Below are 17,109 nucleotides of genomic sequence, written 5' to 3'. Positions count from 1 at the left end.
GCCGTTATCCGCTCTCTGCTACAAACCAAAGCAATTCGAATTTCCCGCCTAGTGAATGATCGCGCGCTCCCTGCCTGAAACAGCGCCAGCGCGAGTTGTTCTTTTTGTGCTTGCTTTTCCTCCCGCACGTGCCGGCGTAGCACTGCCACTTTTTTTTTTTTTTTTTCGCTTACTATCGCAAAAACCAATTCAACGAGCGTTCCGAACTAAATGAACGCGGGTGCTGCCGGCATAGAGTTTCTCACGCTGCCGGCTCATTATATATATTTTGCCTCAAATGTACCCGCCGTTTCTTTTTTTTTTCGCTAAACAATGGGTAGATGTATGACAAGCGCCAGCGTTTCACGAGTTTCGAACGGTTATGATAATTCAAACCGTTTGTTTTTCGAAGCCTCTGCGGGGCGCCATACGACGGAACGCCGGGCTCTACTTGGGTCCGTTATCTTGCGGCACCGCCTAATTCCGGCAGTCGTTTGACATCGACCGTTACAGCGGGCTACGACGGCAACGCGAGCCCCTAAAGTGCTCTGCACTTAAAAGAACGGAACTCCCGCTGGCGCAGTTTCAGGCACAGGGCGCGCAAGCACTGCGAAGGCGGGAAATTTCAATTGCATTGGACAAAACTCAGTTCAATTCATCACGAGAGGAGTGAGACAGGGTGGCGAAGAACGTGACGGGTATAGTGAACTATTCTAGTTCACTATAGTGACGGCTGGTAGCAGTGAGCGGATAACGGCGCTACAGCCCATTATGGCGAATCACGGCTCTGCACTTCCGACACTCTCTCAAGTTTAGTGGAATGGCTTTAGTTTTTTTTCTTCATTCGTAAGTGGTGCGCATCCGCCTACACACGTCTCGGCGATATAAGGGGCGCGTGACCTGCAACTAACGAAGGCAGGAGTTGGCAGCGTTTTGAAACGTGAGATGCAGACGGAATATGCGAGCGCGCGAAAGCGACTGCCGATAAGTGCGACGATAAGAGTGACCATGAGTGCGATGAAGGGTTAGACGATTACAAGTGTCAATTGAAAATTCTTTTTTGTTGTCGCTTTCTTTTTGCGGCGTGGCTTTTAATGCTGCCTTCCCTTGAAACGAAATGTTTGTGCACACCGGCCAATTCCTTGTTTAGTGGGCAAAGGTTAATGTATTTGCTTGATTCTTGGGTTTTACGCGCCGAAGCTATCACCTGGGCTACGAGGCGTGCCGTAATGAAGGGCTCCGGATTAATTTGGATCACCTGGGGACCTTTAACGAGCGCCCAAGACTGAAACACATGAAGGTTTTTTTTTTTTTTTTTTTTTTCGCCTCTATCTGAAAAGCGGCCGCCACGACGCGGGAACTCATCCTCGGGTGAAGGTAAAATATCGCAGTCGAAGGTTTTGCAATCTAAAGCTCATATAATTGAACAACAACAAAAATTACAGCAAGTTTGACCGCTAAAACGACCGCGTAAGTATGCCGAGTTTAACCCACGTACTCCGTGTAGTTATTTACTTCACCGTGAGTCGTAAACGTTTGGAAATTCCCGCTCGCTCCCAATCGCTTTATATTTGATCCCTGGAAAACGGCTGATTTCTTGCAACTGGAATTTTAAAACGAGTTACGCGACTTTTTTTTTTTATTTCGTCTTGGAGAGTTTTACCTCAGCCGCAGTTTTCCTACAGGTATACGAGACCCAGTCGCCGCTTACGAATATGTTCTGAAGGCGTCAGACGTTAAAGAGCTGTAAACACCCTATGTTAAACCGCTAGTACAAATCTTTAATCCCGCCAAGTTTTGCCACAGCAATTCCAGCAGAAGTACGAAAAATTGCAAGAAGGAAACGATCGTAATTTATTTTCCGGCACTCGTGTGGCCACTTCACGACTGCGTCAGACATTAGGCCGTAAATGAATGAATGAATGAATGAATGAATGAATGGGAAATCATATATTCAACGCAGGATGCTATTTTACTGATCACCCATTTCCTCACTGTGCGAGTGTAGAATTTTTTTAACGAACCAACGCGATTGTCAACATGCTGCAAACGGTGAAACGGTCATTGTTGGCAGTCAAGAAAACCTCGGAAAGCAAAGGGGGGAATGCGGTAGGTCATAGAAACAGGTGAAGAATTTTTTGAGTCAGCTATATAGGAAGTGCCGAGCCTACTCTCGCGCTATGAGGCGCGCCCGTAGTGAAGGGATATCACGTGGGAATCTTTAAACGAACTTTTCGGCGCACGGGCGCTTTCCTTCCTCGCCTCCGCCAGAAAAATAAAAACAGCCGCCGCGTCCAGGAATCGAACCCGCGACACTCGTGCGCAGCAGCGTAACGCCTCTGAGCCACCGCAGGGGGTATACGTGGCAACGGTGAACAGCAACTGGCCGTGTGTGATACACCGCGGGCAGTTCATAAAATACAACAAAAAAAAGGATGGGACAGGGGAGACCTGTTATTGATGGGAGGTCGCGAGGAGCAGCTCAATCGACATGAACAGTCTGCGCAAAGGCTGTGTTTTTTCTTACGGCGGCGATTAAACTCCTTTCAACTTTCTAAAGCGTGAATGCGTCGAGCGGGGGCCGCCGGTGGTGGCCGGTGAACAGACTTTATTACAGTTACGAGAGGTGTGAGCCGTATACAGTGGGCTCGTTCGCCTTTTATCGCTCCCTTTTGTCAGGCAGGCATCATGGACAAGATATGTTGCCAGCGGCGTATACGCAGCAGCCGGGTGATTGCGGGAAGCATATCTCTTTCTTGCTTTATCCGCTCCCGAGTATAGCGTACTGGAATATCGTACACTACATATCTCGAGCTTGTATAGACAAACAAACAGGACAATACCTACAGCGGAGCACGTGAGTTATTTCCCGAAGCAAGCTGCATGCATGCCACGGATGTGTACACAGCCAAGCAAGCTAGCTCTGTCATCATCTCGGCACTCTCTCTCTCTCTCTACAGGTGGGCACACTAACTTGAAACACACTGCAGCCGCGAAGCTAGAAAATATGGCGACATTTTCGGCCCCCCGTGTACGTACGCAGTAAACAACGCGAACCAATGCTGCACGCACTACACGTTCCATACAAAGTATGAACGCGCAGTCACAACTTCAAAGAAGGGGACTGCAGTGGATAAGGCCGCGTTTACACGATACGGATGATTTTTTAACAACGTCAAGGCGACGTCGTGTTGCAACTGAAAGCCATGGCACAACGCCACTGGCGGGACAAAGAGGAAAGTGGAAGTAACAAGTTCAAGGCTACCGCGTACGGTGCGCCAGACAAGCTCCACGCAGGGAGAGCCGAGGGCTTTCTTGTACCAGAGTCCTTCAAACGCATATATGTGCGCAGCCTGTACAAATAGTCGAAGTTTTCCGCGCGCCGGTGAATGCCGGGGCCGTGCTCGTGATGGACGTGTACCGCCATAACCTACTTCCTTTAAAGAGTATCCAGTGAGTCACGTGTACGGGTTTCGAGTTAACAAAAAACTGTGGTTGATTCCTCTGTCATTGGAATCGGTAAAACATGAAAGTTAAATGAGCAGCGAAATCTGCAACGAAATTATGGATGTGCTTGATGAACGACGTCGTGCTGGCGAGTCGCTTCGGAAAAGGTGTACTGGCGTCATTTTCCGCGACGGCTATGACGTCAGTGAAATCTTGGTGTTCCCCGGCGTAAACCACTTTCGTGTTAAAATATAAAACCCGAAAGCGAACAAGCCTAAGTATAACGTACTCTTTGGTACAAAGGTTGCTTCCCCGCAAGAAGACTGTGTGTGCAGGGGAGCACCCTTTACAGGCCATTTGCTTCGTTGTACTGGCGTCATACCTGCGACGGATATGACGTCACCGAAATCTTTGTGTATCCAGGCATAAAACAGCTAAGTGTTAAAAAGAAAAAAAAAAAACTTTCGAAAAACTATAGGGTCATAGTCTCTCGTGGGAACCGGAACTTTGCCGGTGGGGTCGACTTCTGACGCGGTCTCCAGTGATGCGTTATCCGCGACGTTTTCGCGCACGCAGCCAATCACGTGAGACCGCGTCAGAATTTAACCACGGCGGGAAAATACATTTTGCCCGTGCTTTTCTTTAGCTAAACTGAATTTACTGACCTGCTGAAACGATGTGCGTGCGCACGAACGTGCGAAAACGATGAGAGAGAGAGAGAGAGAGAGAGAGAGAGAGAGAGAGAGAGAGAGAGAGAGAGAGAGAGAGAGAGAGAGAGAGAGAGAGAGAGAGAGAGCTTTACTTTCTCAGTCGAGGAGCCCATGTGCTGTCCAGGCTGCCGTAGCCCTAATTACACGCAGGAGCTGGTCCTCAGGTCGACAGCTGGACAGCAGTGTCTCCCACTGCTCAGGAGAAACGATGACGTCACGTCAGCGGTATGCGAAACTTGGCGACGCCATCAAAATGCGCAACCGGCACGTAACGGGAAGTTCTTGACGGCTGCGCGGAGAGCAAACTGCGCAGAACGAGTCCAAGGCAACCCGCGAGACTCGAGAACAATCGAGGAGGACTCGTGGGCGAGCCGAGCTGTTCTGTCCACACGTAGCGTCGACACTCGGTCGCCAAAGGAAGCCAGGGACGGTGCTTCACGGCAGCCGAAGCGTACACGTCTGAGTATGGTCGAAGCCCACAGGTCGGAGGACACCGCCGCAAGCGCCAGGCACGCGCGGAACCAAGACCGCGGTAAAAGACGCGGGAGCGTTTCGGGGCCTTGAGCGTAACCACACTTCACGCAGCAAATTAACGTCACTAGAATTTTCCCATTGGGCGCTAAAAACCGATTAGACATAAGAGGGGGCGACACCAGAAAAAGAGCGGTTCTCGCACGTGCCGGCGCCTTACTGCGCAGTCCACAACGCGTTGTTTTTGGCGGTCCCATCTCCCCGCGAGGGGGGCTCGAGTAAATGCGTCGCATAGGGGGTGAATGTATTGCGTTAACGTTTAGTGTTTGGGGAGTTGGTGGTAGTGAATGCGTTGTATCAGCAGCTTCTTGACGTAGTTTGAATGAGTCAAGGATATAAGGCGCGTTCGTAGCCTCCCATTCTGTGTCGGCTTTGTGGCGCAGTGGGTAGAGCACCATGTACATTGCGTTCCGCCCGCAGGGTCGAGGGATCGAAACCAGGTGCCAGATAGTATTTTTTTTATATAGTGTAGGGGGAGGGGTGCGGACAACGACGTTGCGGACTACGACGGACGTCAAAGCGGGTGACATCGTGAGTTACTGAAATGCTCTGCATTAAAAAAAAGAAAAAGAAAGAAACCTGCGGCTAGGGGATTTGCCGAGATGTTCTTCACATACGAAAGAGCTCAGACTAGCTACGATATGACCATCCCGTAAACCGGTCTTCCCCATTCCCCATTAGATTTCGTTTTCCACACTGCACAAAATGAGTAAAAAAAAAAAATCATTGCCTCGTGCTTCGGGTACCGAGAAAAGAATCACGAACCATTCCACTCTGTGAAGATGTATAACCAGAGAAGGTTTTGAGCGCGCGATATATGGGCGATGCAGACTATAGACGAAAGGTATACGAGCAATTTTTCTCTTGAGCGCTAGCGGCAAACATTTGTAAGTAAGACACGTACATACACGCGCACACGTTTATTTTCACATAACCTATATGCTTTCGTGATGAGACGGTTGTTTCAAATAGCGTGCGACTTTGGCGTCGACCGTGTACTGTAGCACACACCCAGAGGCGTATACGTTTTCCAACTATATAAGGACACGTGCAGCTTCCTGTTCCCCCAGATGAGAATTACACGGACCCCTAGCCATACAAACTTCGCTTTAAAACAAGTGGTAAGCTTCGGTCAAGGATAGCTTACTTAGCGGCTCTAGTCATGGCATCCCAGAAATCAGAGGCCACCTTCTACCCGGACTTCGTACGGCGGAGTCGTTAAACATATCGAGGACAAAGTAGCGAATACAAGTAGCAAAGCTTACATTCGCAGCACTAAGAAGGCCGCAGTGTCCTAATTAGGAAGCAGTGTTGCTTAAAGGCACGGATAACCGACCCTAACAGACGAAGAGAAAAAAAATGTGATCGAAGCTATTGCAAAACGCTTTCTTTCTGCATGCCTGCAGAAGCCAGTTCACTATCACTACCACATAGAAGACACGCGCGCTATACCGGAAAGAAAAAAGTCCTTTGCGCGAAGCCATTGCGAGCGCCCTCGGGCTGTTACATAATATCCGACCTAACAGACGAAGAGAAAAAAAAGTGATCGGAGCTATTGCAAAACGCTTTCTTTCTGCATGCCTGCAGAAGCCAGTTCACTATCACTACCACATAGAAGACGCGCGCGCTATACCGGAAAGAAAAAAGTCATTGGCGCGAAGCCATTGCGAGCGCCCTCGGGCTGTTACATAATATCGAGAGAAGTCAAGTTCTTGGCCAATCACTACGCCTCACCCAGCCTGGCGGGGAATGGCAGTTGTTCAGCAGGCCACCTAAGGATGTGACCTGGATCAAAGATCGATTATGGCCAACGGAAAGGCTTGAAGCGGTAAAGATTACGGGACCACCTAAGCTTTTCTCTTGTAGTACGAGATTGCGCGAGCATCACTTTCCGTTGAGTTGTGAAACCGTAGTTGCGTTAACGTCGCTGTCCATGGACGATATATCGTATATCAGTCAACACGACGCGCACGTGCAGTCACGTGTAGATCATATCAGCCAATTAAATCCTGGGCCATTTCCAAACGTGAAACCGGAGCATTCAGTGTATAACTGTATTCTGGGGCCTTGGCGTTTTCACCCACGGAGACGAAACCGTAACGTGAAACGTGGGGAGGGGCGAAGCATGCAGTGTATTAGTGTATTCTTGGCGCCTTGGCGTTTCTGCTTACGGAGATGAAACCGTTGGGGGGTAGAGGTATACAGCTTTGCTGTAGGTCTCCTGTCTTTGAAGCACGAAGCGTTCTAGCTCGAGGCGTTGGAAAACGAGTGTCCCGGTGTGTTCTTTTAGTACGCGTTTTCGCCCACGGAGATGAAACGTTCTAGCGCCAGGCGATGGAAAACGAGTGTCCCGCTGTTTTAGCACCGTGACTACATGAAATGAGGACATGAGACGCCTACAGCCCGAGCCCCTAAGAAAAGGGGCAAGGTGGGTTACGGCAAGATGTTGCACTTGGGAGAAAGCGCTATCCTAAACTGCCCTAAACTAACACTGAAATCCCGACATACGCGCGCGTTTTCCGTTTTCCGCCTCCATGAGAGAAAACACCGTCCGGCCTTGGAATGCCACGCAAGTTAGGGGGCTACACGCTACTTTCGACCTAAACGAACCTGCGTTTCGAGCGGACACACATGTTCGACAAAGCACCCTAATGGACTTCGCGCCTTCCCCGCCTTAGCTGGGCGCCTGATTGAGGAATGAAGGAAGGAAATAAGCCTCATCTTTGGGGAGTTAGCGACTGTCGGTCGCGGCCATCACTAACGAACTTCGTTGCAACAAAATCGCTTTATTCCAATCTCGGCTTTCTCGAAAGTTTTTGACGGCCCCCACTCCAATGCATGAACAGCGACACATACCCGCTTCTAACGAAATTCCGCTTACAACGAAGTAAATTTATTGTCCGGGAAACTGTTTCAACGCGGCCAGACTCCACAATGCGCTTCAGCTAGCCTCTCCACCGGATCGGAAGCGGCTGCAGCAAGCGGTCATTCACCACGTGCCAGCCATTACAGCTGAATGGCGCGGCCTTGCCCTCCCGGACTCGGGTTCTCCACAAGGACACGCCACGTCACCGCGTGACGTCATCGCACACGGTGTTCGATCGGAAACACGATGACGCGTGACCGGCACTGCCGCCGCTGCCACCGCTGCGCCGCCGCCGCCATGGTATACGGCAACGTGACAACGCACGGGACACTCGCTGTGTCCCTCGTTGAAACGCGGCGAAGCGTTTGGCGAGACGGGCGCTGGTACCACCTCGTCGCCCTCTCTCTCTCCCTCTCTACATATACTTTTCATTCTATCTACACACACACTTTCCCCTCTCTTTTGGGATACGCTCGGTGTGAAAGCACACGCCGTAGCGTGACGCGGTGCCGTTAATTGCCGGAACGAGGCATCCGTAACGTATGCACGCGTAACGCGGCGCTTACTCTAGTTACGGACCGTTATTACGAAGCGCACTTTTCTCCGTTTGCGTAATTCCGCTTGGAAAGAACGAGCAGGAGACGGTTCAGCTACCACATTAAAGGGGCACTGACACAAAATTTTGAAGGCGAGATAACTTCGGAGATAGATTGGTGGGAACACATATACATCATCTGCAAAATATCAGCGGCGAATACAGCCTAGAACATATTTAAAATCAATTTTAAAGTGTGCGAAACGCAACCGAGCAGCCAGCAGAGGACCACGCGCAATCGAAATCCCGAGGATATTGTGTAAATAAACAACGTCCAAACACGTCACGAGTTTGTGTTTGCCGCTTCCGCACTGCCGGCATTTTTCGCCGGCTCGCCCGGCTCGCCGCTCCAATCGGAGGGCCGGAGGGCGGAGCTTCTGCCCTCGAGAACGAACGACCCGATCGTTGGCGGCGGAGGCGCCGTGATTTCGTCAGCTCATCGGGCAGCAGGCCGCGACCAAAGTTCTACAGCGATTCCAGGCACTCTGTTTCTATTACTGTTTATAACCATTGGATGCGAAAACGCGGCGAAGGCACGAAAAGCCCACTGAGCAAGCCGCACGGTCGCTGTGCAGGCGGCGGCCACGGCCGCGAAGTGGCCCAGGCCGGCGCAGGTAGCTCGAGTATAGCTTGTTACCGCTGCACGAAATTGTCCCCAAGTCCCGACCATGGTGGCTTACATGAGAAAGGAGTTAATGATGCGATGGCGGGTTGCATTAAAAATTGTCATCTGCACCGCTTACGAGAGCGGCACTCGAATATCCGCCGCAGTGCTAAGCCGAACACATCTGTAGGCGGACCTGTAGGCAGACCGGCCGGCTGCTCCCAGCGCGCGTCTTGCCACCCACCGTCTCGAGCATCGCGCGTCGTTCTTTAGCCGCGGTAGCATTTGCACTCGCAGCGCCTGCGTCACATCCACGGTCGCTTTTTTAATTAAGCGCCTCACAAGATCAGTACGTGGGGGCATTCGCAGAAACTGCCGTCGATGCGGATACGATAGTGCTACGGCGGCTCTGCTCTGTGATATCCCTCCGACGGTCACGTGGTCAGCTTTGTTCACACAAAATCCACAAAATCCATCGTTTCGCGGCACTCGCGCGCTGAAACCGAAACTGCGACTGGCCGCATGAAAATGCCTCTAATTAAACAACCGTCGCACGCTGAAGCAAATGAGGTTTCTACAGGTTATAAGTAGATCACTAGCTACTTATCGCAACAAAAAAAACAAGATGCAAAATTTTTGTGTCAGTGCCCCTTTAAGTCAGCCGGAGGCTCGCTGCATATAAATTATAGGTTATATGCTCGAGTTATATGCTCGCTATAAGTTATATGCTCGACAGGCACAGATCATTACCGATCTGCGCCGCCCTCAGCGGCCTTGCAAAACCATGCATTGGGTGGGTGGCCCCCTAGCGCTCTGACGATACACATCAGAACGCGTCACCACTCATCGTTCTACACCTCACCACGCCGTTCCTTGGAAACACAGCAAACCCTCGTATATGATATAACAAAATACCCAAAGTTTTCCGCGGTCCGTGTAAGCTGGAGCGCATTAATCCGCTTATAACGAAGTCCCGCTAACAAAGAAGCCAGTAAATTTCCTCTCCCGTGCGGAGAGGTTTAGGGAACCGGCTTGTCGTCGTAGCCCGTCCGGCGTCACGGTATCTAGCCACCGTTACAGTAACGCGGCGTCACGCACCCTAACAGAGGCTTCGAGAAGATCGCGGCTTCCCCTGGTCGGGGTCGAACCTGAGTCCTTCCCCTTACGAAGCCCATGTGAATCCCATTGCGCCACACTGGCGCACGTTCCTCCAATGCAGTGTTGGGGGCGATCGTTGCGGTGCGCCGTTGCCAAAGGGGTTGCCGTAGCGAGGCCGCAAACAAGTGCACAATAACGTAAATGAATTATCGCATTAATTACTTCAGTGTCTTTATAGGCCCGATCATGAGGGTGATGATGATGATGATGACGATTGCTATTGGTCTCACCTTTGTAGCGCGGTGATGACGTGTCATCTTCCAAAAAAAACTGATATACCTATGTTTTAAACTATTCGTTTAATACTAGCGCTGCTCTTACGGCAGGCACAAAAACGTATTACGCACAAAATACTTGCTTTTTCTGTTACAGGTATATTCCCCTCTCTGCTTTTCGTCCACCAGCATTCTAATCTTCTTTTCGTCGCCTCGACAACCTTGAAGTTAACTCCCTCGGTGGTACACTTAAATCCTAGGGCTTCTGGAAGCCGAATATTTCCCTCGGGTAGATCTGGATGGATACCCTCGCATTCTAACACTTTGTGCCGCATAGTTTGTTTCTTTTCCGCAGACTATGCATTACCCCACAAAGCTCTTAGTTCGCAAGCAACCTGCTCTAGCCTCAAAAAGCAAAGCACTGCCCTGGGAATTATCGTAGAAATTTCCCTTTTTGATGTCCATTTTTCCGCCCTGTACATCTCTAACGACGTTTTAGCTTCCATTTTTTCTCTCCATCTATTCGTTTCAATCTGCTTTGCCTCTTTTTTTTTTTGGTTACCTTGGCTGTTTTGTATTCTCCACTGTTCTTTCCTTATTTCATCGTTAGCCTTCTAGTCATCCTAAGCCATTGCGTGCCCACGCTTTTGAAGTATAGGTACCTAAAAACCTTAGCTGTCCCCCTACGTTGATCCATTGCTCTCAGCCTCTTCTCAAAACATATTTTACTCTGCGCTTCTCGAACTTCAAACGACGCCCAGCATATCTCCCTGCACTGTTTCGTTAGTTGTTTTTCCATGCGCTCCTAAGGTCAAGCGGCCTGCCGTTCTCTGGTTCACTTCAAGGCCTGCTAGAACGTCTGATTTTAAACAGAGCACTGCATTCGCAAATGTGAGACCCGGAACCATTACTCCTTTCCACATTCCTTCCACTACTTCCTATTTGTTATATGAAGTGGTCACAACCCCTTTAGAGGCTGTGGCGCCCTCTGTTGACTACTTTCGGTATCAACGCCAGGCTGATACAGAAACTAGTCAAGAGTGGTCACCACAGCCCCTCTGCCGAATCACCGATCCGCACTTGACAGCTTTCACGTTCAGTGGAACTGCTGTAATTTTTTTGCTTCATAGTACCCAATACGGTGAGAAACATTCCGAGATTTCGACGAAGCACGGCAGCATCCTGTACCAAAGACTTCGTTATAGCGAGAGTTCACCGTATCGTCTTCCTCCAGTTTACATCGAACGGGAGACTCGTACAAACCAAGCCGCATGCCGTCTTCCGCCGCAGCCGCAAACTTCATCAGTCAGGCACGCAACGGCGACTGTGGGAAAATGCTCGCCTGCTCGCCACGCGACCAAGCGATCTTGAAGGCACGGCAACGGCGCGCCAGGTCTTTTTCTTGGCACGGGACTCGAATTTGCTTCGATTACTCATGCCGGACGCGAACGGTGAGGCAACGGCAGCGTGCCAGGCCGTCTGCAGCCAGTTGTTTAGTAATACTTATGGCTGCAATTTGAAGCGCAATAAAAAGCACCGCCACAGGGCAATGTGTAACGGAACGCCACTCCTGCATTTAAATAGTCTCGCCGATGACGCTTAGGTAATCCTGTGTGGATAAGAAAAAAGTGCAGCACTTTCACGCACGTCGAAACCAGATACGTCGAACGCGGATGTTTCCAACTATTGCTTACATACTCAACCTCAACGACTACTGAAAGTCTTGTACACGGCGTATATATTGTGTAACGAACCACCGAGTAAACCGACCTACTTTTTTTTCGATCTCCTTCGAATTAATATATCAGATTTTTACCCTAAAAATTCGACGACGTTCCAGCAAACTTGACCGTGCGCTGAGGGATAAGCGTTCGCTTTGGGTACACGCCAAATATCATGAAGCAACCCCCTTTCAATGACACGGTTTTATCGGTGGCTGCCTCTCCACGATGCCTCTTCCTCATTGCATGTAATGAATACACGGCTACGCAAGGGCAGATACAGAGAGCGTAACCACATACACCGCCCGGCGTTTGAGATGAAGGCGAGAATTGTAGCGTTCGCGCGGAAGGCGCAGGGCAGCCACAGGTGTAGGTGACCTCCACCAACGCCTCGCGTTTCTGAATTACGCCTGCAGCGGAAATACGTGCAGCCATCCCGTTCCGAATCGAACCGGTGACCTGGTGTGCATAATCATCATCACCACCATTGTGATCATCGTTCTTCCCTTCCCTCGTTCGTTCGTTCGCCTCTGCCCACTGCAAGGCGTAGGCGTACTTCCAACTGCTCCTGTCCTGTGCTCTCTGAGCACAGGACTTTTTCCGCTTTTCCCGCCAAATTTCTTTTTTTTTCCCGCCAATTTCCCGCCAAATTTCTTTTCCCGCCAAATTTCCTCATCTATCCCTCTATCAAGTCGTTGGTCTTCACACAGCGAAGCCGCCTGTCGTCCGAAAGGGGTGTTGCCAACGTATAGGTTGTATTCACTGGCGAGGCACGCATGCAGGCAGCCATGTTAATGCGCCGTCACTGGTTACGTCGGGCTCCGCGGGATGGCGGTACTTGACCATGCTAAGCCCATGACGTGTGTTGGGCGTTCCAAACTCTACACCACCGAACGCTAAGTACAGACTCCAATGTGAGTGCGATTAATAACACCTCTGTTGACACCAACCACCATTGAGAATGGGGATGAAGCGGAGCAGACGGCGCACGCCGGTGCTTTTTCTAGGTGCGGAGCACCTTAGGACCCCACAATGTCTGTCCGCGTCCGAGCGCATAGCATTTACAATCGCAAAAAATCGCCCAGGCACCAGCAGGATTCGACGCTGTGACTGGTAGACCATACAGAGTTAGTGTCAGTCGTCTTACCTATTGGGCTACGACCGTGAGTTAGTACCCGAGAGTCAAACGGCTTACTCGCTCGCCTGTAACGGTGCGGAGTACCTTAGGACCTCCCAGTGTCCGTCCACGTTCATCCGTGAGCACCACCATCAAGCGAAATTCGATTTGAGCCGTGAGTTGCAGTTTCATTTAAGGAATAATCAAGGCGCAACTCACGGCTCAGATCGAATGACGGTCGGGGCGCAAATCGGATGTCACTCGGGGTGCAACTTGGATGTCATTTCGAGTCCCCGTACTCCGCACCCTCGCCATCATCCACGGAATGGAGATGCTGCATTTTTTTCTGCGGCGTGCGGGCGCAGTGGCCCAAGCCGCGCCATGTCCGTGGCCGTGTCGAGTGTAGCCAAGCGAAGAAATTGACAGCTAAACCTTTAAGTGAATACCACCTATAGGTGCAGCGCCGTCGTGGCGTACGCTCACACATTGCGAAAAAAGATGAAAGCAGCCATTATTCGAAGCTAGCCTGATTATAAACTTGCAATTTGAGAAACGGCGCCTCACAGTTTGTCACCGCTAAAAGGTGCACTCGGGGGTTCAAGCCCATGTTGTAACCTTGGTTCTCGGAGTTAAAATTAAAAAAGAAACGATCTAGGACGGCACTGTATATGACGGTGTAACTTAAGCGTGTAACAATATTTTCCCTGTGCTCTCGATTTCGCTACCGATACTCCCTAATGCGAAATTTGAGAGCAGCGCGAACCGCTGTCTTCTCGGTGACGGCGCATAGCTGCTGCGTCTCAGGAAGTGATCGTGTCATCAGCGAACGCACGACGGCGACGAGCATGTCTCGCGCGGCCTCGGCATACCACTCTCCCCCTGACACTTTCGCCACACTTTCCTCCTCCTCTTTCCTGCTCGCTCTATCTCTATTAAGGTATAGGTGTCCTCATTGTTCGCTCGGTGACAACGAGGCCGACGGCGACGCGAAACCACAAGAGCGGGCGCTGTACAGCTGCGCTCTAAACTTGGGCTGGTTATTGATTACGAGGATAAAGGCGCAGTTACGTTCGCCTGCCCGAGTAAGTTACCGAAAAGTCACATGGGCTGAACAAAAGGGAAAAAAAAGGAAGAGCTTGCAAGTGCAGGAATCACCGATTACGAGCACGCAGCTCTGCAGGAAAACGATTACGCATGCGCGCTTTCTAAAAAGCTCGGCTGCTCTTTTGCCGCTATGTGCTGCGGGGCAATGAAACGGCACCCCTTTGATTAATCCAAGACATCGTATGGTTTCCATAAGCTGCTAAGCCTAACGGACATGTGCTAAGCCTAACGGACTCTGCGTGATAAGCCTAACACTCACCGTCGTCGTCCTCGACGCGCGGCGTGATGCCGGTCATGATGGGCAGCGAGATCATGACCATGCCGGTGGCGCTCCACATGTACTTCATGAGGAACTGCTCCAGCATGATGTACCACAGCCGCTGGTTGAAGATCAGGTTCATCTGGCGGGCCAGCGCGCGGTAGCTCTTCTGCAGCAGACCCAGCTCCACCTGCGGGCGTCGAAGGAACCAAACTATAGAGCGCCCCGCATGCATGCATGCATCTCTCGAGCGAACGAACATAAGGCGTGCGTATACAGTGCGCTCACCAAACTTCCGTCTGATCCGTTTTGACCATTTGACTCAGCTAGCAGCACCGTAACTGGGGCAGTCGATAGAATAACTAAATTCGCATGTGCTCGGAGTTCACGCTTCAAGAATGAAATGTCTATAAGGCAAGGAGCTGCGTCTGCAAGGGCGCTCGCGCTGGGATTACCCGAGCCACAACTTTTTCACGCAGCCATGCCAAGCGCCCTCGCCACTCGGTCAGTCGTTCCAAATTCCGCGGCAGGCAGCCACACGCCACTTCCTACTCTCCATTGTATTAGCTTGATCGTTCGCGCCTCCTCCCACCTAAATCGCCGAAGCCCTGCCCCCATCCTCCCCACAGGGCCACCCGTATACGCCGGACATGTAAGCTGCGAAGTGCATGCTGGCCATATATAAATGCCCACCGGCCGCTCGAGAGCGGATTTACGACAGGCCCACATTTACGCACACCGCACTTTTGCGAGCGTCGAAATCTGCCGGAAACCTCACGTACGTTGGAGGCGGAAAGCAAGAACGCCCCTGTGAACGAGATTTCGGCGCACGTTAAAGATCCCCAGGTGGTCAAAATTAATCCGGAGCCCGCCACTACGCCTCATCGCCTGCGGTGCGTCGGCGCGTTAAACCCTACAATCAATCAATCAATCAATCAATCAATCAATCAATCAATCAATCAATCAATCAATCAATCAATCAATCAATCAATCAATCAATCAATCAATCAATCAAGTAATCAATCAATCAATCAATCAAGTAATCAATCGGAAACCCCACGTGTCTCAAGCCCAAGCACGTCACTCTAGGAACTACTTTTATCCTCCGCAGCCTTAGAAATTACAACGGCGAGACTCGACATTGGGGGAACCCGCAAACCGGTCGTTTTGTTCTGTGAGCGGTGATAGACAACACCGCCAAAATCACGTAGCACTACTAACGCGCTTTGCATATTTACCGTCACGGCCGTTTACGCATTCACAGACGTCTTGGCCGGAAAGATAAATAAACCTCAGAAAAGATTTTAGCTGCCAAATATTCTTCAGCGAGCGGAGCAGCCAGCAAAAGAATCACCGCCTATGTCTTGTACGACGCAGTAGATTAGCCAAGACCCCATAACTGTCGCCACGCACTTTCTCGTCCACGCCTGGACCATATATCACCGCTGCAGGTTGCAGCATGTCACGTGAAAGTTACGCAGGGAGCATGTTGGAAGTTTTAGGCTCTTTGGCTTTGCACAGCTATTCGTTTCAGACTTTCCGCCAAAAGGGGCGGAACTTTTTTAAAGACGATAGACTTTCTTGGCTACCGCACACATTTTCGTCTGTCTCTGTCTGTCTGTCTGTATATGTATGCATGTATGTGTGTGTGTGTGTACGTACGTACATCTGTCTGTCTGTGACTCGATTCAGCCACCCGGCCAAAGTTAAGCGAAACCTGCGCAATAGTCTTATTTTCCCACAGCCAAATTCAAATGTCTAAGTCCGGTGGCAATATCCATAGCTGGCAACATTGTTGACAAGAACAGGACATTACGGAAATATAAGGCAGAAAATCAGTGCATAACTGATATTAGCAATGTTCCTCTATTAAAAAATTCATGGATGCTTGTTGTTTGCGATAAGAAATGAAATACTACATCAACGGCAGAAAACCGTCGCCTGCTGTTGCCCGCGCCTCCTGGCGGCATTCGAGAAACCAAACGGCAACTGCAACGACAGGTTACTAGTTCGGACCGCTTGTGGTACCGGAATGACCTCTAAAGCCACAACCGCCACCACGTCCCCCGATCCTGGTACAGACATCTTGAAGCTCTGACCCTTCCACCGCAAATGGCTGCTTCTATCCGCCAAAGCCAACGAATCTGCAACCATTGAGCTTAGTAGTGGAAGACCTGTTTCCACGTGCATACGGTTAAAGCAGGCCCGAAACGTGGCGGAGGCCAGTACGGCACGCTCCTGTCGACGACGACACGCTACGCAGAAACAGAAGTCCGGCCCGACCATGCCCTCAACCCCCATTTGAAGATCGGTGTGACTGATTAACCAGTCCGCATACCCGACCGGGCCGTGAAAAAATTGGGATCCATACCACACGTGTACAGCTGACGCGTGACCTATCCTTTGATCTATCATGCCCTTTAGGGCACGCTGCCTATAGGTTCTTCCAACAGATCAAGCGCGCGCACGCACACACGCGGCCGAAAGTATAGTTAATTCGACCAGACTAAACACATGCCTCCGGGCTCGAATCAACAAGAGAAAATACACATACCAGTCTAACATGAATTCCCAAAGATCACTGATACGATAACTAATGGACGGGAAGTAGACGTATCGAATGAATTTTCGCCGCTGCATGCGCACAAGCTAAAAACGAAAAGCGACACAGACTGATTCCGCAGCCGGGGCTCTCTCGCGTATATGTCTGAACAGCGAGGCCACGCGTAACAAGGCGACCTCTTGAGAATTGTTTCTTAACTCCACTCTTTGTATGGCCACCGAGAAGTCAGAACGCGCTGCC

At 50.7% G+C, this 17,109-nt stretch overlaps 1 protein-coding gene across 1 annotated transcript in view; it reads right to left on the bottom strand.

Moving 5' to 3' along the window:
• Abcd1 (ATP binding cassette subfamily D) overlaps nucleotides 1-17,109 on the bottom strand; it is a 106,765-nt gene that overhangs the window by 54,856 nt on the left and 34,800 nt on the right. Inside the window, exon 2 of the mRNA XM_077690844.1 lies at nucleotides 14,307-14,496. Coding sequence (XP_077546970.1) covers nucleotides 14,307-14,496 — 190 coding nt within the window. The remainder of the gene's footprint in view (nucleotides 1-14,306; nucleotides 14,497-17,109) is intronic.

Source organism: Haemaphysalis longicornis, unplaced genomic scaffold, assembly GCF_048455015.1.
Source record: "Haemaphysalis longicornis isolate Haplotype H1 unplaced genomic scaffold, Haemaphysalis longicornis Haplotype H1 scaffold_10, whole genome shotgun sequence".
Taxonomy (NCBI): domain Eukaryota; kingdom Metazoa; phylum Arthropoda; class Arachnida; order Ixodida; family Ixodidae; genus Haemaphysalis; species Haemaphysalis longicornis.
Note: the sequence above shows the minus strand (reverse complement) of the source record. Positions and strands in the feature narration are given on the sequence as shown.